Raw genomic sequence first — 24,969 nt, forward strand, 5'->3', positions numbered from 1 at the left:
ACACAAAAATAATTTTCTCATCAGGGTGGGGCGTGTTGCCGTTGTAAATAATTGATTTATTTTCTTCCTCCCTGCAGTTCGTGCCGTTGCAGCTAAAGTGTACCTTGAGTGAAGGTAATAAGGCGCAATTGTAATCGTATCGATTGTAGTTTAAATCTGCGTCGACTCGTGTTGACCCCGTTTTTGACATACAGAGGGCCTACCGCGAACCACGTTCGACATGTCGCACTTGTAAATTCGTACGTAAGTGTGACAGGGAGACAACACGTCGAAAGTGGTTCGCGGTAGGCCTTCAGTTTCTACTAGTTTCTAGTACAACATTTTGTGGGCTGGCAACTAATTTTCACTCATGGATTACGCGGCATTTTATGTATTCAATCGATATGAGGTCAGAAGAGTGTCGAATTATAATAGTTTTAAAATATTTTAGGTTTTTGCTGTCAATATTATGATGTATTTACTGCTGAAAAAGTAAACGCTAAATTTCTTTAAATAATTATACGTTGCTATTCCAATTTTCCTGGTAATAAAGACGTATTGTAATAATAAGTGTATAAAAAACCGGCCAAGAGCCGAGATCCGACATGCTTTTACCATTCCCAGTGTATGTACCATGATGTTATACTGGCCCTTATTCAATTTTTCACTTCTTTATAGACACAAAAACATCGGGTAAGCCCTGTCATAGAATCCAAAAATAGCCGTCAGTTTTTTGAAATTGGAATGTTCTACATCGCGCTATCGAAATTTTTCCTGTCACGTATATATACCCCCGAGTCACTTATAGGGAGGATGGTCGGGGAGGTGGATACTGGGCAAAGCCCGACATTCAATGCGCTCCGCGCGCTCTTACATACAGGGCGCCTGCGGCGCCCCTCACACTAAAAGGTCGGGCAAAGCCCGACATTCAATGCGCTCCGCGCGCTCTTACGTACTGGGCGCCTCCGGCGCCCTTCACACTAAAAGGTCGGGCCAAGCCCGACATTCAGCGCGCTCCGCCTCCGCGCGCTCTTATATATGGGCGCCGATCGGGCCCTCCACACTAAAAGGTCGGGCCAAGCCCGACATTCAGCGCGCTGCGCGCGCTCTAACATACAGGGCGCCTGCGGCGTCCTTCACACTAAAGGCTTACATACAAGGCGCCGCACTTCACGCTAAAAGATCGGGCGTAGCCCGACATTCAGCGCGCGCTCTTACTTCACACTAAAAGGTCAGCACATACAGGGCGCCTGCGGCGCCCTTCAAGCCAAAAGGTCGGGCGAGGCCCGACATTCGGCGCGCTCTCACATACCGCCCTTCAAACTAAAAGGTCGGGCTTCGCCCGACATTCAGTGCGCTACGCAAATAGTTTCAAAACACATTATTTTACATAAAATTTATGAGTTAGGTACGTCTTTATTATTTACTATCTGATGTCAGTGATGTGAGTCTTTATTCCAAGGGCGACCGGGTTGCATCATAGGTAGGAGGCGATGGCGAAATACCGAAATTTATAAGAGTGAAAGAGAAAATAATCCTATGCTGCCCAAATTTTATATGAATATTATTTCTCTTACCCCCGCGCCCCGGTCGCTCTCGGTGGGGCGTCTAAGTCTATAACTACTTGTATATGCTATGTCTATGCTTAGGGTTTGGGGTATATACTTTTGTTTTGTATTGTTTACTAAAGGTTATGTACTCTAAGCCATACAGATTCCCAACGAAAGACCTCTACCACCTAAGTGACTTACTAACAATGAGGAAGCTGTATGTACTGAGTCTAACAACGAGACTACATAAAACATTACCATTTAACCCACAGCTGCTAAATCGTAGAAGAAAACATAATGTTGCCCCCATATCAACTACAAAATCTGTATTTGCTAAGAGACAATTTGGAGCGCAATCTGCATATGTGTACAATAAAATAAACAAAATACTAAATATATACAATTTACAACTATATAAATGTAAAAAAATATTAACCGAGTGGCTTAAAATACTTAACTACGAGGAGACAGAGGCTCTGATATATTAAATTAATTTGATATTAACTTAAACTCTAAAGTACCTACTCATCAGTTTTAATATAATAAGTAAGAAAATATGACATTTTACTTTACAGTACCTATTGTATAAGAAAATACATATACATAGTTCTATGCTTTACAGTACCTATATATTAGTACATCACCTCACCACCTGCACTCACACGATCTCATACACCTACACACACACACTCACTCACACACACATTTAATGTAGATAAAATTGTATTAGCTTAAGTTTTCTTTCTGCTTTTGTTAAACTAAAAACTACTTGTTGCTACGGAGGAGCGGGGCTTCCTGATACAGGTATAATATACTTAAAAAGAAGTCCCAACCTACTACCTTGTAATGTAACATTTTATTAATGAAATAAAATATTATCATTTTCATTTTCATATAGTTTGTCAAGGAACTGTCTCATTTCGGGCGTAGACGGAGAGAGTCATACTGTCTTTGTCTTGCACTGGTGCTGGCGCCCAGAAGAAGGGGATGAGTATAGTTTTTTTGTTCTTATTTACTGACAAGATTTGCTTGACCAACTATATATAGTGTGGCGAGCTTCGGGGTATAAAATAAAAATAAAATTCTTCATTAGCTTCTGTATTTATATTTAAAATAACCTTAAACATGCTAGGTATTTAACAAGTCTTATCTTACAACAATTTGAAAACACCAATAGAATGGCATTTCTAAAGTAAGGACGCAAAGCACGAATCATTTAGTACATTGACCCGCGTCTGGCGTTCCTAAAGCGCCCTCCACACTCGTGCGCGAATCGCGGTGCGAAGGCGCGCGGTTTATTTTTAATTTGAAGCTTGTTGTATAGTAGATTGGTGACTTTCGTTTGATTTAGAAAACAATGAAACTTCAATGTTAATATATTTAGCACATCTATGTAATGCTAGGTCTATGGTGCTGTCCCGAGTGTCCCGCTCGCATCACTGGCGGGTCAGTATTAAATGATACGCGTGCGATAGAGATAGGAACAGACGGGTCATTGTCCGATATTCTTCGCACTTAGCTTCCTTACTTTAACACAATCAATATTTGACAGGAAAGTATGTTCCTTTGTATTTAAAAGAATGTAAACATAAATGACCACTAGTAAGGTTGGTCAATATCAAGGGCCTGACACTCTTTGATAGAGAAAGATAGTCTTATTGCGATTCTTATAAGAGGAAAGAGAAAATAGTACCATGCTTTGTCTTTATCACCGACCGGGCATTTTTTCATGGTCGGGTTATGGCATCATAGCAAGGAGGCGATGGCGAAATAACGAAATGTATAAGAGTGAAAGAGAAAAAGGATTATGCTCTCATACATGAAACTGTTAATACATGAATATGTTACTCGTAAGTAACTGGACTTACAAACATTATGGCGCTTCCTTGCCTTGCGCCATCTAATGATGTCAATCAAATTTGCAGCTACTACAATATTTTTCATTTCTCATGCTCTGAAAGAGGGCCATTGTTGTTCTAAAAGGTGTGCAGAAAATGATACGTGTCTGCACTAGAGCATTCTACTTTGTGTGTTTAACTTTCATCCAGCATCATTTCAGCCTCGGACTATTGGCGCTGTCACTGCGCTCGCGCGCCAAACTACCTCGACAGGAATGAGTGCCTTTCATCCCTTGGTTAACAATCTACTTTTGCTTTTGACAGGCGAGGGGGATCCTTGGCTGTGTGTGAGGCCACAGACTGGACGTACGCGGAGCGCGGCAATACAAGCCCACTGTATATGAACGGTCTTGATTTGCCGCTCGCAGAAAAAAATACAGAGACACAGACTATAGTCACTTGGCCCCTATTTCACCATGGTGACAGCTGCGACAATTGTCGACATCACTGTTGGCCTGTTGGGTGAATTGCAGAAAATATGTACCTTTTGGATTTCGTTACTAAACTGAGATTAAACGAAACTGAAAATTGCTGTAACGAAACTGATAACATAGGCGTGTGACACTGGGAAAAAAATATGTTGCCCGGTTTCACAAAAACATAAAATAATTATTAATGAAACATTATAATTCCAATCAACAATATTTAATTTTAAATTTTCGGGAATCCAAGAGCTTACTGGTACTTTTAGCTTGAGAACGTCACATTTTATGGACCTCATACGAGGTAAAAGATACTTTTATTATGAGTGATGATAGGTATATGAGTAGAGCATACTTACAGGTAGGAATAAACTTGGGATCGAGCCTCTCAACAGGGTTTTTCTTAATGCTGTTACTCGGAAACATTCTCGTTTAAAATGTTTGCCGCAAACAATAGAATAATTAGATGGGGTCCAAGTTTCTCTTGTAATGGCACGCAACAATAGAATAATTAGATGGGGTCCAAGTTTCTCTTGTAATGGCACGCAACAATAGAATAATTAGATGGGGTCCAAGTTTCTCTTGTAATGGCACGCAACCATTGCCGACGTAATTCAGGGTCCGTCGGAAACCAGCAAAGGAACGGGCTTAGATATCACATTACTGAAATATTAACAGGATTTGTTGCCAAACTTCTATGAAATTATGATGTATTGAAATAAATAAATTGTCCCGCTGCACCATATAACAATCGTTATTATTTTAAGTCGGTTATAAACGTTACTCGTAATATCTTATTGATGCCTTGTGAAGAAATAATGTTATCGATACAGTCATATGAACATTTTGACAAGCCCTAGCGTAAAGTAACAGTTCTTTTATGTTTTTACACAAAATATTCGGACACAACGGAAGAAAAACTTACAATGAACTATTATAAATTTAATATTGTCTTCGGTTACCGCGATAGTTACTCATGAAATAAAACTATGAAAACGGATTATATCGCGTATATTGAATTTATAATACATCCCGACGTTTCGAACCCTGTACAGCGTTCGTGGTCAACGGGTGACTGAGGAAAAATTACAAAATGCAAAAATACCCACATACTAAAATAATGAACAATCATAGACTATAAACTTTAAGGCTGGTTGTACATGCAAAATCGGTTCATAAGGCTAGTTATACACTACAATTATTTTCAAGTAAAGATATATATATATATATATATACGCGATAAAAACTACGCCGGCTCCAACCCTACACCACGGACCCGAGAAGATTTAATTCCCTCCTAAATTGTAGGAGGGTATCTCAATATGGGACCGGCAACAAAATTATAAATTATAAATTTACTTTAATCGTATTATGTTTTAAATTAAGTAGGTAGGTAGGACACAAAGTTTTACTGTATGGACTAAGACCTTATATTTTATCAGTTTCGTTACGTAACGAAAAATAACGAAACTGAGAAGGATATATGAGAAATCATACCCTAAAAAAATATTTATCGTCAAACGTGTCATATATTGTTTTAAAACCTTGTAAATTTGTAGGAAGCAGAGCAAAAACAATAATAACAATAAAACTGTGTATGATAATCAAACTATTACCAGGGAAACTCGCCGTTAATCACCCTGAGATTCTTAAACTACTGACACCACGCATCCATCCATGAGCCGCTTCGTTGGAAAAACAAAATGGCTGTCGCTGTGTTTAACGTTTTGACTATGGATGGTATAGAAAGGATGCACATCTCTTATGGCAGAATTGTTGCAAAAGTGACCGCTTTCAGCTTTAAATAATAGTTCCTAATCTCCCCGGTGGCGCTAGTTAGGCTCTGGGACATAAGCCATATAAGGCAACAAATAAACCGACCAAATTACGTAGGTTGTTTTTGGTAGTATTTCGGTGTATGGTGGCGCCGCCTAATTACTGTTTTTTGATGGACACTTTTCATACGTAGAGATTTGGCTCCTTTATGTAGTCTCCATGATTTTGACAGTTGTGCCACTGTGTTGCCCGAATAATGAGAAATAATTCTACTAATATTTGAAACAATCTTTGGGATTAATCCTCCGTAACTAACCCTGAATAACGAAAGTTCTATAAGTTGGGACAATATGTATTATCACCAAAATGACATATTATTCCTAATAAAAGGAAATATATTCGTACTGAACATAAAGAAGAACTTATAAGGACTGAATAATTTACAATTAAACTTTTAAGAAACCAATATGAATCGTAACAAACTTCCACGATAGAAATACGCTCGACATTGGAACATGATTATATTGTTGTGAAGTTATTGCATGCATCATAGAAAAAAAAAATCTAAAAAATAAAGAGAAGCTGTTATTGTTATAAGGTGGTTTTTATCACTTTAATCAAAGATAGATATAACCGTAATAGATGGATACAGTCTAAGGAAAAAACGTGCCTCGAAAATCAAGAAAATTTGATTCTCGATCAGAGGGCTCTACTAGTTTTGGCTTACTGTCGTATAGATGGCGTTGACGGTTTCGTTTGTTATTTAACAATTTTAACGCATATCAGTGAAAGAACATGGGTCAAAATCATATAAAAATAATTAATGCAAATAAAATAATCATTTATCCATGTTGAAATACATTTTATCGTATTTTTATAAATATTTATTTTTAGTTTTAAAGTGTGTCGACAGATGGCAGTGAATTTACTGGGGTTACAAAATTTACTATGACAGTACCGCTCTAGTATAAGTTACTCTATGCTTTAATTAAATTAACATAACTCCGATGTGTCCTAATCTCAAAATATATTTTTAAATCTGTGTTTTCACGGGACACTAAATACGCCAAAAGGTACATATTTTCTGCAATCCACCCTGTTACTGACCTCACAGGCCTCCACAGGCTACGGTAACCGCTTACCGTCGGACGGGCGGTGTGCTTGTTTGCCACTAACATTTTAATTAAAAAAAAAACTCCATATCGCCAGTAAAAAAGTACTTATTTTGCGAAGTTGTCACGAAATTCCGACACAGAACTCATTTCGCACCTGTCACCGTGATGAAATAGGGGCCTTCCATTGCACTAAATACTAAACTTTCCACACCGAAGCAAGTATCACAAACTAAAGGAAGAATCTCCTCCTGGAGGTCTCGAGCTGGTGTCTCCGGCCGGCGATCATCCACTCGTAGTCCCCCCTCTTGGAGTCGAAGGTGCCCTGCTGCAGGGACACGAGGCGCAACGTGAAGCGGGGCCCGAGCTCGCAGAGCCGCGCTCGCTTGCCGTCCTTTGTGAATTCGTATCTAGAATCGATAGGAAACAAAGATAGATATAACTCCGTAATAGATGGATGCAGTCTAAGGAAAAAACGTGCCTCGAAAATCAAAAACATTTGATTCTCGATCAGATGGCATCACTAGTTTTGGCCTACTCTCGTATAGAGGGCGTTGACGGTTTCGTTTGTTATTTAACAATTTTAACGCATATCAGTGAAAGAACATGGGTCAAAATCATATAAAAATAATTAATGCAAATAAAATAATCATTTATCCATGTTTAAATACATTTTATCGTATTTTTATAAATCTTCATTTTTAGTTTTAAAGTATGTCGATAGATGGCAGTGAATTTACTGTGGTTACAAAATTTACTATGACAGTACGGCTCTATCTTATTATATCCTCTTTGATAGGAAAGGATCGATATACAGGGTGATCATTTGCATCGATCACGAGAGATTGGCATCCTTTCTATACCATCCATATTATGGATTATATTATGGATGGTATAGAAAGGATGCCAATCTCTTATGGCAGAATTGTTGCAAAAGTGACCGCTTTCAGCTTTAAATAATAGTTCTTAGTCTCTCCGGTGGCGCTAGTTAGGCTCTGGGACATGAGTATAACATGAACCAACAAGTAACCCGACCAAATTACGTAGGTTGTTTTTGGTAGTATTTCGGTGTATGGGTGGCGCCGCCTAATTACTGTTTTTTGATGGACACTTTTCATACATAGAGATTTGGCTCCTTTATATAGTCTCCATGATCACAAAAGAAGTAAATGTCATTTTTAAAATACAATAAATCACACACACAAATTCAATTCCATGAAGTCACTTATAGAGTACAGAGGGTTATCTAACAAAAGGTTTCTCAATTTGCGCTTTAATGCTTCAAATTTAATGCTTAAATTTAAATGCTTCGTCACACGGCTCAATATAAATTGAATTGAATTTTTTAATTGTAGCGGCAATAGAAATACATCATCTGTGAAAATTTCAACTGTCTAGCTATCACGGTTCATGAGATACAGCCCGGTATTGGCTCGGCCGGTTTTTGATTACCCTTTGGGTACGGAATTAAAAAACCGCAAATCGATGTACAGGTTAGCCGTTTGGCATTATTTTTTTTGTATGAAAAAAAAATTCTCCATACAAAAAAAAATGTTTTACCACTCCCCCGGGAATTTTTTTTAGGAACTGCGGGTCAAAAATTTTGTTTTGACCTCTAGTATGCGTGTGCCAAACGGCTAACCTGTACATATGATCTGGATCTTTTTAAATCGAGAGTGAATAGACATCTTTTAGGTAAGCATGATCCATCCTAGACTGCATCGGCACTTACCATCAGGTGAGATTGCGGTCAAATGCTTGCCTTTTTGTAATAAAAAAAAAATAAAATCGATTTGCGGTTTTTTTTTGTAATTGGGGTCGAGCGGCTTCCGCTATAAAAATTAGCCTCATGCATGAAGTTTATATTTGAACGAAATATGTTTTATTCGGATGTTTGTTACCGTTATATCATGTTACAAATGCATTTCCGTTTTTAAATTACCATTTAATTACTTAAAATTATAAATAAAAAGTACAAAAATTTGCCCGCGAAAAGCTAGTGAGCGAAACGCTCGAAACGCCACGTGACGTCACGCGTTCGACAGATTAGTGTCATTAGTAGCAAACGTCAGTTGGGCCGCCCAACGTGTGACGTCATCACGCTCTGTCGAATTCGCGCCAAAAATTATGAGCGTTTCAACCGCTCAAAAATTTTCAACATTTTAAATATTTTTTAATAAAATAATGTTAAGGTTTACAAAAGTATTTTTATCATTTCCGGTGTTCCAACGATATAAATTATGAATTCAAAAATAAAAATAAATTCATGCATGGAGCTAATTGTGCTCACCTGTGGTGCCTGAAGAATATGTAGTCGCGCTGGTTGTGGAAGGTGACGGCGCGGCGGCCGCGGAACTGCGGCTCGTGGTGGAACAGCGCGCCCAGCATGCGGCCCACCGTAAGCCCGAGCCGCGTGCTGAAGTTGTTCAGGATCACCTGACCACGACCACAGAATAAGTAATAGTATTATCATACAGAACGGCCACGCACCGCCCCCCGCCCCGCCCCGACTCGAATTACCTCGCCCCGCGACACCAGATTGACGGGTACTGTTTTTAAGCAACTTACTCACACAATGACGCATGCCGCGTGTACAGACGTGCCGTTCACACATAGAAAAGCAAGTGATTTTTGATGTACAGCGTGTCCGCCCTGTGCCACGACACTAGTTTACTATTGCCACAGGGCGGACACGCTGTACATCAAAAATCACTTGCGTTTCTGTGTGAACGGCACGTCTGTACACGCGGCATGCGGCATAGTGTTTAAGTTGCTTAAAAATAGTACGCCAGAAGTCCGCCAGATTTCTGTCGTGGGGCGAGGTAATTCGAGTCGGGGCGGTGCGGTGCGTGGCCGTTCTGTATGATAATACTATTACTTATTCTGTTGGGACAAGTATGAACCCGACGGGTTGATTATTCAATGGATATAATTACGTCACACGAATTTCGAGGTTTCTTGACCCCCTCCCCCCCTCCTTGTCACACTTGGTTACATTTGGCAAAACCCCTCCCCCCCTGGTGTGACGTCACTTTTTTTCAATGAAATCGCCAAATCCAATTAAATATTATTAATATTTTATCAAAATATTTTTGACATAGCAAATATTAGTAATTTTATAACCCAAAACATAAACATTCTAGGTCTGTGCCCAAAACAGATTAGTAAAATCGATTATTTCGTATTCCGGAGTGATCTTACAGCTGTACCAGAAGTGGGAGGTCGATCCATAGGTGAGGTGGATGAGGACCCTGCTGGGCTGTTGATCGGACTCACCTCCGGTCGATGTGTGGTGATCTCCTTATAGTCCTTCCTGAGCTCCGGGGTGATCTTACAGCTGGACAGCCTGAAGTGGGCGGTCGGTCCTTCGGGGAGGTGTATAAGGAGGAACCCGTTGGGCTGCTTCTGGTTCTCGTTCACTATGATCACGTCCGTGACGTCCTCGCGTACGGCTGATTGGACTATCCTCTTTATTGAAGACCTGGGAACAGAATACAATAGTAAATCAGTCATGATATTTATGATGACAAACGGTGGACCGATGACATAGTAGAGGTTGGCGGAAAAGACTGGATGAACAATGCCAAACACAGACATTTATGGAAGAAATGGGAGGCCTTTACCCAAACGGGATCCATACCCCAAGAATGTAGAAAAATCCACAGAAACAACAATAGCATTAAAACATATTTTAACCAAATTCAAAAAAATTCAAATTAGAAACTAAATAATTTAAAAGAGTATGGAAACAAAGAGGCTATAATAATAATAATAATTTATGATGACACATTTGTTAGGATTTTTGTCATCTTACCGTTTTCTCGTTTGAATGAAAGAAAGCGCGCGGTTGTTTTATGCGATAAATGCAGCATTGAATGCATGCGTCAACGGAATGTAGGAGAAATGAAAATGCGCTTACCGCGTAAAACTATGGATGGTATAGAAGGGATGCCAATCTCTTATGGCAGAATTGTGGCAAAAGTGACCGCTTTCAGCTTTAAATAATAGTTCCTAATCTCCCCGGTGGCGCTAGTTAGGCTCTGGGACATGAGTATAACATGAACCATATAAGGCAACAAATAACCCGACCAAATTACGTAGGTTGTTTTTGGTAGTATTTCGGTGTATGGTGGCGCCGCCTAATTACTGTTTTTTGATGGACACTTTTCATACATAGAGATTTGGCTCCTTTATACAGTCTCCATGGGGTAAAACAATTAATGTAGTGTCATTAGATTATCTGATGTAAAATGGGTAGGCGTTTATCGCATAAAACAACCGGGCGATTTAAATAATCATTTATCCGTGACATTCACACGTAATGGTGGACCTGGTACAGGGGCTAACGGAAATTTTCATTTATTAGGCCAGGAAATAAATGCCCAAAAAAAGGTATAGAGGGAAATGCTAGGAACACAATTTTTTACTTCGTAGCTTTGTTTGGACTAGTTGGGAGAAGAACATATCAAGAGTCCCCGGCCGTAACCCTAAGATAAAAATGAGAGCCCTAAATAAACCTTCAAGAGCGGATATCTCAAAAACTATACAAGATATCGAAAAACTTGACTGAGTAAAACTTGTAACAAATTAAATCTCTTTTCATTTTGTATAAGTGGCCAAGACGCTCAGACACATAGTTTCCGAGATATGATCGAAAAACCGAAAAATGGAACCTTAAAAACCCAACTCTCCCCCCCAGCACCAGGGTTACGGCCGGGGACTTTTGATATGTTCATCTCCTAACTAGTCCAAACAAAGCTACGAAGTTAAAAATTGTGTTCCTAGCATTTCCCTCTATACCTTCTTATTGCTTGGCCTATATCTTCTGTTGTAAATCGTTGCGGCATATTATTTATAGCATTCGTCACTTTCGCAGTAGGGCAGAGGCACGGAATAAGCAATAGGTAAGTTGCAGAGATGCACTATGTACGAGACAAAGAAAGAAAGAAGAAAGAAAGAAAGAAAAAGCATTTATTAGCACAACATAACAAGACTAAAACTAGAAATAATTAAACAGAATGAGGTTGCGCTAAATGGTCCTTACTAAGCTTGGTGTCACGGTGTGAGCCAACATGGCACACTTCCGCGATGCTGATTTTCAGTAAGGCCCAGTAGATGGACTAGTAAACACAATGTAAAATAATATTTGACAGAATCATTCTTGCATATAGATATATATAGCTGATATTAATTTCGCTTGGCAAATCCATACTAAAATATATATAAATGCGAAAGTCTGTCTGTCTGTGTGTTACCTCTTCACGCTTAAACCGCTGAACCGATTTAGTTGAAATTTGGTATACAGATAGTTTGAGTCCCGGGGAAGGACATAGGATACTTTTTATCCCAGAACTCACCCCTCAAGGGGGTGAAAAGGGGGGTGGAAATTTGTATGGGGAATCAATAACCGCTGAACCGATTTAGATGAAACTTGGTATGGGGATAGTTTGAGCTGTGGGAAATGATATAGAATAACTTTTATCGCCGAAATCATCCCTTAAGGGTGTAAAAAATGGGGTGGAAATGTATAGTGTGGACCAATTTGGGGGTGAAAAAGGATGGATTAAAAAGCAGATTTGTTTAAGAATTAAGGTACCCAAATTACTAATTCCACGCAGACGAAGTCGCGGGCAAAAGTTAGTATTTCATAATTCATTTATTTGCATAAGATAGCGATAGCAATCAACTACCTCGTCGAATAGTGACATGCAAATTAATATGGTCTTAATCTATACATACAATTCATTATTGAAAATTACAATAATAAAAAAAAATAAAAAAAAATGGTATAATATGCGCATTACCACCAATCCGACCGCTTAAATTAAATAAATACAAATGTCAGTGCAAAATAGAAGAGAAACAATAAAACACAAAAAGTCTAGGAAAAAAAACCGGCCAAGTGCGAGTCGGACTCGCGCACGTAGGGTTCCGTACCATTACGCAAAAAACAGCAAGAAAATCACGTTTGTTGTATAAGAGCCCCATTTAAATATTTATATTATTCTGTTTTTAGTATTTGTTCTTATAGCGGCAACAGAAATACATCATATGTGAAAATTTCAACTGTCTATCACGGTTCATGAGTACAGCCTGGTGACAGACAGACGGACAGAGGAGTCTTAGTAATAGGGTCCCGTTTTTACCCTTTGGGTATGGAACCCTAAAAACAATGTTTAAAACAAATAAAACTAATGTCAAACCTAAAAAAATTAAATTAATAAACATTATTACATCATAAATACCCTCAAGCCAATTACTATATTAATTATAGATTCAATTAATTATTTTCCAATCTAATTGGTCTTGTAATCAAACTCGTCACTTGAGAAAAAAGTTTCGCAATACTTTTCTGTGCAGTTACAAGTTACAATGGTCGTTCATATCCAAGGGTTATTGATTCTAGAAGAGGTAAGTGGAATCTTGAGTGGGGCGAGGGTTTCAAGGCACGATGGTTAAACAAACTTGGCTACCAAGTGAAAACCAAAGGTTTTTACTATACAAACGTGTGGAAAATACTAATTGTAAAACAAACACATCCAATTTTTTTGTGTCATATAAATTGTTATTACTATACGCACAACATACGTGACGCACGTCAAAATCGGCTGGGTAGAAAAAAAAACCGGCCAAGTGCGAATCGGACTCGCGCACGAAGGGTTCCGTGCCATTACGGAAAAAAACAGCAAGAAAATCACGTTTGTTGTATGGGAGCCCCATTTAAATATTTATATTATTCTGTTTTTAGTATTTGTTGTTATAGGGCAACAGAAATACATCATCTGTGAAAATTTCAACTGTCTAGCTATCACGGTTCATGAGATACAGCCTGGTGACATACAGACAGACGGACAGCGGAGTCTTAGTAATAGGGTCCCGTTTTTACCCTTTGGGTACGGAACCCCAAAAATATCGAAGAAAGATCATATTTCGTTTTTTTTTTACAAAAAACTATAAAGTTTTGGGGTCTGAAATTTTGCATACTTATTACCAATAGAAAGCCACATCGTCAAAAAAAAAAAACAAGCCAAAACTCGCTGGGGGCAGATTCACTTAGCTTATCCTGGCATGGCCTTTGCATTTGATTACGTTACCACTCTTGTGAATAAATTGCAACTTTCTCATCAGTATTTGAAGAATAAAAGAGCTGATGTGGTGAAAAATATTAAAATATTTTAACAGTTCCATGTTTTGTATAACGTCGTTTATAATCTAATGCGTCTAATTATTTATTTTTTATTCTATAATTCATATTTATTTTATATATCGTTTTCTTCTCTTCCACTTCCTTCACAAAAAAAATAAAAAAAAAAAAATTAAAAAAAAAAAAATTTGGTACTATTAACGTTCTGTCACCCACCTCCCGCTTTTCTGCAAATTTTTGTATTCGTTATGTGTTTGTCTGTGATGTTCATAACAATTATTTGTTTTTAGGTTTTCCCAACCACATCCTCTCAAGAATACCGAACATTCTACTCACGTGTGAAAGTCAAAAACCGACATTGGCAAATTCACCCTGTGCAAAATTGCAAGGAGTAAAAGCCAGATAGGAAAAAAAAAAGGCAGACCACGCTAAGTTTCCATGCCACGTGCTATGCCAAGCATTGAGCTTATAGGGATATGTATGCATTCTTAGTGCCAAGTAACTAGGTAAGAGCAGTCTAAGACTATTAACAGGTATCATTACAGGTCATAACACTCTCAACAGACACCTTAAGATAATGGAAATTAGCAGAGACGCCTCCTGTCCACATTGTGGTAAGGAGGAGACTAGCTTTCACTTACTAGCAGAGTGTATTATGTATGCGGCATCGCGATATAATATATTCGGTAGAGACACGCTGAAAGAGAATGAACTAAAGGATGTCGAACTTAAAGATGTCCTTCTGTTCTGCAGGAAAACAAGAAGATTTGAGGAGAATAGTGTGGGAATGCAGCCGGGACAGTAACCTGCAGCTTCAACTGGGCTGAATGAACGCGACACGTGATCGACAGCCCGCCTGCCTCCGGCCGGGCATCCCTACACTACATCTACATCTAGTGCCAAGTTTGTGCCAAGTTAGCGCGGTCAGACTAGTTCTATCAACGATTTTGATTGTTACCTCTGTCTATACCGGGACACGGAGTTGGGTATGATGCGCACCAACTCGCGGCCGAAGATGCGCGTCTTGGTGTGCGGGTTGTCGGAGTAAGTTATGAGCACCTTCGGCTCGTACGAGTTCTGATAGTAAGATGACAGCTCGTCGAGTTCCATGTCCTTTTGAGCCTGGAAACATGGTATTTATAACTTATAAGGATCTTGAAGAAAATTATGCAATTTCATTTTGCTCAAATTCAGAGCAGCCTAGAAAAAATATCTTTCTAACTTACTCAAAAATAAGAACTGTCAATGACACATTAAAGTGCTCAGCTCCTGACCGTTTTTATAAAAAAATAATACACTGCATTTTAAAAGCATTCAGACTCAGGTGGAGATAGTGATATCACCAGGACATACATGTTTCATACCATGTCCTACTGCCATGTTTGTGCAAAGTTAGCATGGCCAAATCTAAGGATTGGCTGGAGATGGATGGGAACCAAGGGGGCCTCACCCGGACACTCTTTAGGTAAATAATTGATTATTAAAAAACTTGCAGCTCCGTACCTCCTCCTGTTCCTCAGCCTCCGCATGCACCAGCATGGTCTCATCCTTTTCACGGAGAGACTCCAGGGTGTGCGGCACCTTCTTTGGCACATCGTCACCTTCCTGTTTCTTCTCCAGCTTACGTCTGAGAATATAAATAGCAGGAAATAAGACCAATTTACCACATAAATGGTTCTGGTGTGAACTTTACCTACACAATTTTTAAAAATGTATTTTTTATGTGAAACATGAGTGAAATGTCTTAAACAAGTCCGACTCACACTTGACTGCACATTTTTAATAGGTTTTCCTGTCGTCAGGTGGTAGACGACTTTCCCACATAGACACAGTGTGAACGATTATGAACGTTACCATACAAATTTTGCTGTCACTAGGTATTCGATAAAATCCCGTATACGGTATACGGGAAAAATTTACGCCGTGTGAACCTAGCCTTATGATATCCAATATATACAAATCCAATGCTAGGCTAATGCATTAATCTCCTGAACCATAGCATAGCAGAGATAAGAAAATTAGATTATGTGCTGACATAATTTTATTTGAAAAAAAAAAAAGTTAATGATAACCATTTTTTTTTTAAGAGGGAAAAATGCTTTATGCATACCACCCGGCGCGAGGACGGGCCGGGATGGTTATGTGGGACTCCCTGTTCTCATAACCATAAGTTAACCCATACAGATAATTTAGATTTGTTTACATTGACATGCCATTACCATTTATATCCAAAAAGCATTTTTCGTTTGTTGGACCCATATTCAGGAACAGAGAGCAAAGTATGGTTCAGTGGAGATCCTATAGTTCTTAAAATATCATAAACGTATTTCTTTTGTAACCTTGTCGTTCTAATGCACTAAACAAACGCTAGCTATTTAAATTTGCTACACTTTAAACAGTGCCAAGGCCCTATAATCCTCCAGTATTTCTAATATTGGCAGAATCTGGACTTAAAAACAACACGTGTTACACTTACTTCTTTTTGTCTTTCCCGCGCGCCATTTTGACGATTTATTGGGACCGCTGACCTGTAATACTGTTTGAATGAAAGCTGTAAGGATGTTGATTTATTTCAAGCTTTTAAATTTAATCAAAATAGTTTTCTGAGACTAAAATTACTTGGAATACCGAGACTCGCGATATGATATGGACGCGTGCTTTTGACAATTGACAGGCTGAAAATTTGACTTTGACGTTTTGGATGACAGAAAAATGGACTCGGGGAGCGTTCGAAATTAATGACAAAAGTTAGATAAAAAATTAGCAGTTATATACCATAATTTTTTAATTAAATTGCGGCATTTGATCGATCGATTGAATTCGTTGCTCCTATAGTTTGGCCCGGACTGTCTCATTTCAAATATAGACAGAGATAATCATACTGTCTTTGTCTTACGCTAGTATTAGCACCCAAGCAAAAGAGATGTATGGTTTTTTTTTCTTATTTACTGACTGGGTTTGCCAGACTTTACTTGCCCGTCGCACCGTCTGCAGAAGCCAAGCCAGAGCTGGGCTATAACCGCGAAAATCGAAGTCCGCCAATTGCGGGTATTTTTCTCTGTCACTAATTACGCCTACATTGGAGTAAAAGAGAAAGATCCTCACAATTTGCGAATTTCGGTTTTCGCGGTAGCCCCTCTGAGCTCCGCTAGCTGTCACTGTCAAATTCTACCTTGTCTATGGCTGTAAAATGGAGAGATATTGATCGAAATTTGTTTATTTATATTTAGTTATTAACATTTAAATTAGACTGTAATTACTCTACAGGCACAAGGCTGTGACTTCAGGCAAACTATGCGTTCCTAGAATTAATAACTACTACGGGGATAGAACCCTTAGGAAAAGAATTCCATATTTGCTTAATAGTTTGCCCGAAGCCATAAGATGTGAAAATAAGAAGTCTAAATTTAAATCTATGTTAAAAATACACTACCTCAATATTTTGTAGTAATTGCACTACTATAAAATTAAGTTAAGTGCATATGTATCTAGAGACTGATGACCCCACAGTCAAACTCATTATTGAGTTTTGCGGGGCTATGATTATTGTATGAATACTCTGTATTTTATTAAATAAATAAATAATAATGTACACCTGTAAATGTAGTTAAGCTATGTTTATTAACGATTTCTAATTAGAACTTGTCCTGAATATTAATCGTATTTGATGATTGTAGCCACTATTATCCTTTGCCGATTATACCATCAGTAGGTATAGGTACAAAACTTGTCAAGTGACAACCCCTTGCCGACGGAGTGAATTTTCTGTACGGTAGTACTATTAGTTATTCTGTGATTATACTTACGTCTTACACACGTTACAAAATCCCTGTCGACGGCAGAAGAAAGGCAGTCTTCTTAGAACATTTTGTTCACAGAAGACTGTCTTTTATTTTAATATCTGGCAGAATAATTCCAGAATGTCTGACAACCCGTCCCGTCACGTCGCCTATGAGCAAGTGAAGCTGATGCTGGATTTCATGGGGCAGCATGTGGACTTCGCTACGGGCCAGCTGCGCTCGCTGGAGGCCCGTCACGTCTCCAAGAGGCTGTGGAGCGAGCTCACACAGACCCTGAATAGCTGCCGGGGCACAAGGAAGAACATGGATGGGTGGAGTCGGGTGTGTAAGGATAAAGACCATTTAGAATTGGATAATAGGGCGTTCCACGAAAAGGTCTATTTTGCTGGGGATGTGGCAGCATATGGCAGCTACTTTAATAAATTGCAGAAATCTATTATAATAAATTAACTTACTTTGCAACTCAAAATTAGCTTACCTTCCCGCTTTTGTGGTTTAAATGCGACTTTCTCATCAGTATTTGGAGAACAAAGAGAGCCTTTACGAGCTAAAAATGTGATGTGTCCTGAAACTAAAGATCGTAACTACTCTTTATTGTCATCGTGTAAATAATCTTACTTCCAGTATTGGAGCGACTTCAAGAACAAGCTTAAGAACAAAGTCCGTATAATGAACAAACGGAAGCGACTAGGCTCCATTGACAAGGGTATCCGGCCGCTCACCAAACTGGAGAAGAGAGCCGTCGTGATACTGGGGCCCTGCTTCGAGAAGAAGGTCTTCCAGTTGGCGCAGCAAGACTATCAGGATGAGAGTGTAGTGAGTATTAGTAAAGTATAGTTCCTATTAAAAAGGTCAAGCAACAGAAGTGGCGGTGGACCGGTCACATCATCAGAGAAGGGCTAGAAAAGTGGACAAGAGACCTTATAGAGTGGTACCCAAGGGGGCACAAAAGGAAGAGAGGAAAGCCTACTCGTAGATGGTCGGATGACTTAAAAAGGATAGGCGGAGTGGACTGGACCAGGAAAGCAAGAGACCGGGATACCTGGAAGGACTTGGAGGAGGCCTATGTCGGAGGACAAGCTGAAGTTGTCGATGGGAACTAGAAAATAGTAAATAGTAATATATATATATAATTATAGAGAAAAATAAGGTATATTTTTAAGTAGATTGTTACAAAACTTCAGAAATAAAGGCTATTTTTATTTTTTATTATAGTTCCTATAATCAACAAACGGAAGCGCCTAGGTTTCACCGACAAGGTTATCTGGCTGCTCACCAAACTGGAGAAGAAAGCTATCGTCAGGGGTGCGAAACTCTTCGCTTCGGGCAAACTCGGCTCCGATCGGCTCAGCATTGCTCTGAGCAATTATTAGAGTTGCCACAACTTGACGTCCCTTTGCGTGCTAACCACTGATAAGATAATGACTTGAATTTTGACAACCCTAAATAACGGAAAGGGATAGTGCCATACATTATTAACGTAAAGGTAATTTATTATTATTATTATTTTCCATATCACGGGACCATGGGGTCCCGGACCTTTGGGAGGCGTACGTGGGGCCGAAGCCAACAGCGCAGAGGCCCTTTAAGACACTTTAATCTAAAAGCAAGGGATACACGTGGCGGATACCATCCCCGAAAGCACAATGTGATACATCCGGAGATGGTCCCCGCCAGGTGCAAAGACTATTGCAGTGCAGCACTTTTGTGCTGCGATGCGAACTAAGGTCATGGGCTATTGATGTGAATGTTGGATGGACTGGATAATGGGCAATGGGGGGAGACTAATTTAATAAGCAGGCAGGCAGTTATGGCAACTGATATGGCCTGTATCCAGTAATCATAAAGATATATAGTTATCATGAGTTATAATTTTTGCCATATAAAATCTAAGTGTGCTATAATGAGTAAAATTTTACTCAGTATTTAATTTACAGATAGAAAAGCTACCCAAGGTGACAGCCGAGGTGAAAATAGAGAGTATAGATGGCCCCGCAGACCGATCCAGCGGCCGCATCGAAATATCGCCGCTAGACGCGCACGTAGCCCTCTCGCCACGGATTCACATTTCGCCAGGTATACACAGATCTACACTGTACATTGTACAATGTGATGTGATGTGATGGGTTTTCCTCAGTCACCCGTTGACCACGAACGCTGTAAAGGGTTCGAAACGTCGGGACGTATTATAAATTCAATATACGCGATATAATCAGTTATTATAGTTTTATCATAGAGTAACTTATACTAGAGCGGTACTGTCATAGTAAATTTTGTAACCACAGTAAATTCACTGCCATCTGTCGACACACTTTAAAACTAAAAATGAAGATTTACAAAAATACGATAAAATGTATTTAAATATGGATAAAAAAAATTTTTTATTTGCATTAATTATTTTTATGATTTTGACCCATGTTCTTTCACTGATATGCGTTAAAATTGTTAAATAACAAACGAAACCGTCAACGCCATCTATACGACATTAGGCCAAAGCTAGTAGCGCCCTCTGAACGAGAATCAAATTTTCTTGATTTTCGAGGCACGTTTTTTCCTTAGACTGTATCCATCTATTACGGAGTTATATCTTTCTTTGGTTTTATGTACAAGATTACCTGTCGAATATCAAAACGTTATACAACCAAGTGTGGGTAGTTCGGAAAACTCGCGCAGCTAGAAGACGTTGACATCAAATACACAAGAGGGGAAAGCCATAAAAAAAATTGGTTAACTGTTATTAGGTACAAATGGAAAATCGTCCACTTGAAATGACCATTCTGAAGTTGGATCCAAAGTGAATATAGTCAAAATGTAATTGTGCTAAAAACCATTTTAATGAAGATAGAATGGAATTTTGTCCATCATCAGTTGTTGACGCGATTGGTATACGTGTGAACCAAGCATAACACGCTCTATTGTTTTTCAGACCGGGAAAGCGAAGAGGATGCCCCATCGGACTACGAGTACGATGATTCCGAGCATAATGCGGAGCCCCTCATGAGCTGTAAGTGCAATCAAAGATAGATATAACTCCGTAATAGATGGATACAGTCTAAGGAAAAAACGTGCCTCGAAAATCACGAAAATTTGATTCTCGATCAGATGGCGCCACTAGTTTTGGCCTACTGTCGTATAGATGGCGTTGACGGTTTCGTTTGTTATTTAACAATTTTAACGCATATCAGTGAAAGAACATGGGTCAAAATCATAAAAATAGTTAATGCAAATAAAAAAAAACATTTATCCATATTTAAATACATTTTATCGTATTTTTATAAATATTTATTTTTAGTTTTAAAGTGTGTCAACAGATGGCAGTGAATTTACTGGGGTTACAAAATTTACTATGACAGTACCGCTCTATGTTATTAGATCCTCATTGGTTACATCATGTCATCATCATCTACACCCAACATTTGGAACTGACTAGGTGTACTACTAGACTAGGCCACAGTAATCGTGCTTCCTTTCCGTTTCCAGCACTGTACCCCAAGTGGCTAATCGATATCGAACAGAAGCGCGCCGAGGCCGAGCTCTCCCGAGCGAGGGCCGAAGAGAGCCGAGCGCGCGTCGCGGCGTCCGCGGCACAAGCAGCCACCATACAGGTAATAGGCTATTTGACTAATTTTTGAAAATGGTTTTAATTGATTGTTTATGACTTAATAATTACACTACATTGATATTTCCGTGAAATTTACTGTATTAAATATAAAAAAAACAATGTTAAAGTTTATTTATTTTGAACGCGCCTTAAACGCTGTTTTTGCAAAGGGGCTAATCACGTGACACGTGTGACGTCACACGCGAGTAGACTCAGTCAATTACCTTAGTAAATCTTATGGTTTATGTCACGTTTATGTGCATTGAATTGATTATTTCACTAAAATGGTATATAAATGGTGTATAGTGCCGCAATGTTCAAGTACGACTATAAAAAATCCAGACAAATTGTCTGTTTCCGTTCCAACGAATCCCAAAAAAAGAAAAATGTGGTTAAAACTAGCGCGAAGAGACCCAAAGAGCATTTTAACGCATACAAATGTTTTTATGTGTGAAGACCACTTCGATGTAAGTAATATTTAACTGTAAATAAATATGGTAGTTAAAGCAGCGGATTTTGTTGTATTTAACGAAACAAGATCTAGGTATTTAATGTATTACTACATAACCTCATAACATAGCTCTTTCAGCATTAATAGGTAGTTAGTAGCATACTTTTTCTTTAAACTAAAGTGCAGTATGGAGATAATATTCTCGTCATCGTATTCTATATATATATCGTCGTCGTATTCGTATCATCGAAATCGAAATGTTCGTAAATAAACAATTTCTACCTACGTATACTCACACAGCTGTTTTTACATTTCTAAGTTCCGCAGCATAGTAATCCGGCTTATCTTTAAAGAAAAGTGCAACCATTAATGCGTCTATGTCTGGTAGGTTGCCGCTATCAGCTTTCGCATATTTCGGCTCCATTTTGAGATTCTTATGAATATTGTGCTACTAGATATACGGATAAATCGGAATATATCAGAAAACTGTGGAACAATAACTAAAATTAACTAAATACAAATAAAACAGTTAAAACACTCAAGGCAATCGAGAATGTTTACCCGCGTGTGACGTCATCCAAGCGTTGACCAATCACAGAGCGTTCACGTCCCTGATGAAATTTCAAAAAATATTAAATTTTCTTTCGTTTATTTTCCAAAAACTAAACATAATTTACATTCAAATATAGTGAAATATACTTTATTAGTTTATTATCTTTCAGGATGACAGCAATTCGTTATATATTTTTAATGTTGTCAAATACCCTATAGGCTATCGCCAGCCGCATGCGGCTCTTTCGACCTACAATGAGGGCGACAGTTTTTGTGCTCACCGGTTGGCGCCACTGTAGATGTAGGTCCAGAAAAACAGTACTCAAAATTCTTCTATGCTTATTTTTATAAAATCAATACGTTCATATACACAAAGGTATTTTAACGTCTAAATGTGCAATTTTTTCAACCTGTTTAATTTTGCATATATTTCAGTTGGCACTTTTTTTAAACCACTAAACCACGCGATAGCCCTCATTGCGGCTCTTCAAGAGACCCAAAACAATTAACACTTAGATTAGAACAGTTTAGAATTAACTAGACCATGTCAAATCAACTTTTGGGGCACTTAGACATTCCTAAAACCAAAGATAGATATAATTCCGTAATAGATGGATAAAGTCTAAGGAAAAAACGTGCCTCGAAAATCAAGAAAACTTGATTCTCGTTCAGAGGGCGCTACTAGCTTTGGCCTACTGTCGTATAGATGGCGTTGACGGTTTCGTTTGTTATTTAACAATTTTAACGCATAAAAAAAAAACATATATCTATATTTAAATACATTCTATCGTATTAGTATAAATCTTAATTTTTAGTTTTAAAGTGTGTCGACAGATGGCAGTGAATTTACTGGGGTTACAAAATTTACTATGACAGTAACGCTCTAGTATCAGTTACTCTATGGTAGTGCTAAGAACTAGTTATGATATATGTTTCAGGGATTATATAGATACGTACGTTATTGAAAACATACGCAAGTGAAATCTTTGGTCACTTTTATAGTATATGCCATCTATTTCACTTAATTACTATACTAGTTGTTTATTTTCATTTGTTCGATAATCCTGGCGTATTTTACAGGCGGAGGCATTAAGAACACTCGCAGAGGCGGCATCAAAGCAGGCGGACGCTGTGGCCAGGATAGCGGCCACACTCGACACTATACACAAACAGCGAGCCAACGACATACTAGGAGGGCTCTGACTTTGTTGTACTATTCGCATTAAGAACACTCGCAGAGGCTGCGTCAAAGCAGGCGGACGCCGTGGCCAGGATAGCGGCCACTCTCGACACTATACACAAACAGCGAGCCAACAACATACTAGTTGGGCTGATTTTGTTATACTACTCGTATTAAGGACACTCGCAGAGGCGGCGTCAAAGCAGGGGACGCTGTGGCCAGGATAGCGGCCACTCTCGACACTATACACAAACAGCGAGCCAACAACATACTAGTTGGGCTGATTTTGTTATACTACTCGTATTAAGGACACTCGCAGAGGCGGCGTCAAAGCAGGGGACGCTGTGGCCAGGATAGCGGCCACTCTCGACACTATACACAAACAGCGAGCCAACAACATACTAGTTGGGCTGATTTTGTTATACTACTCGTATTAAGGACACTCGCAGAGGCGGCGTCAAAGCAGGGGACGCTGTGGCCAGGATAGCGGCCACTCTCGACACTATACACAAACAGCGAGCCAACAACATACTAGTTGGGCTGATTTTGTTATACTACTCGTATTAAGGACACTCGCAGAGGCGGCGTCAAAGCAGGGGACGCTGTGGCCAGGATAGCGGCCACTCTCGACACTATACACAAACAGCGAGCCAACAACATACTAGTTGGGCTGATTTTGTTATACTACTCGTATTAAGGACACTCGCAGAGGCGGCGTCAAAGCAGGGGACGCCGTGGCCAGGATAGCGGCCACTGTCGACACTATACACAAACAGCGAGCCAACAACATACTAGTTGGGCTGATTTTGTTATACTACTCGTATTAAGGACACTCGCAGAGGCGGCGTCAAAGCAGGGGACGCTGTGGCCAGGATAGCGGCCACTCTCGACACTATACACAAACAGCGAGCCAACAACATACTAGTTGGGCTGATTTTGTTATACTACTCGTATTAAGGACACTCGCAGAGGCAGCGTCAAAGCAGGGGACGCTGTGGCCAGGATAGCGGCCACTCTCGACACTATACACAAACAGCGAGCCAACAACATACTAGTTGGGCTGATTTTGTTATACTACTCGTATTAAGGACACTCGCAGAGGCAGCGTCAAAGCAGGGGACGCTGTGGCCAGGATAGCGGCCACTCTCGACACTATACACAAACAGCGAGCCAACAACATACTAGTTGGGCTGATTTTGTTATACTACTCGTATTAAGGACACTCGCAGAGGCAGCGTCAAAGCAGGGGACGCTGTGGCCAGGATAGCGGCCACTCTCGACACTATATACAAACAGCGAGCCAACAACATACTAGTTGGGCTGATTTTGTTATACTACTCGTATTAAGGACACTCGCAGAGGCAGCGTCAAAGCAGGGGACGCTGTGGCCAGGATAGCGGCCACTCTCGACACTATACACAAACAGCGAGCCAACAACATACTAGTTGGGCTGATTTTGTTATACTACTCGTATTAAGGACACTCGCAGAGGCAGCGTCAAAGC

The 24,969-nt window shown here is 39.4% G+C and overlaps 2 protein-coding genes across 2 annotated transcripts; one reads left to right on the top strand and one right to left on the bottom strand.

Annotated features, from left to right (window-relative positions):
* Positions 1-6,849: 6,849 nt before the first annotated feature.
* LOC134754014 (probable ribosome production factor 1) lies at positions 6,850-16,521 on the bottom strand. Its single transcript, XM_063690073.1, has 6 exons — positions 16,358-16,521; positions 15,385-15,508; positions 14,840-15,003; positions 10,014-10,218; positions 9,028-9,173; positions 6,850-7,147 (listed from the first exon to the last, which is right to left on the bottom strand). The coding sequence occupies exons 1-6, from the start codon at positions 16,381-16,383 to the stop codon at positions 6,970-6,972; spliced, it is 843 nt and encodes a 280-aa protein (XP_063546143.1). The 5' UTR covers positions 16,384-16,521; the 3' UTR covers positions 6,850-6,969.
* A 1,265-nt stretch (positions 16,522-17,786) lies between these two features.
* On the top strand, positions 17,787-23,651 carry LOC134753896 (uncharacterized). Its single transcript, XM_063689859.1, has 6 exons — positions 17,787-18,002; positions 18,306-18,497; positions 19,619-19,757; positions 20,608-20,685; positions 21,162-21,286; positions 23,366-23,651. Exons 1-6 carry the CDS (start codon positions 17,802-17,804, stop codon positions 23,486-23,488), a joined length of 858 nt encoding a protein of 285 aa, XP_063545929.1. The 5' UTR covers positions 17,787-17,801; the 3' UTR covers positions 23,489-23,651.
* The last annotated feature ends 1,318 nt before the right edge of the window (positions 23,652-24,969 follow it).

The sequence above is a fragment of the Cydia strobilella genome, chromosome Z (genome assembly GCF_947568885.1).
Source record: "Cydia strobilella chromosome Z, ilCydStro3.1, whole genome shotgun sequence".
NCBI classification, from domain to species: domain Eukaryota; kingdom Metazoa; phylum Arthropoda; class Insecta; order Lepidoptera; family Tortricidae; genus Cydia; species Cydia strobilella.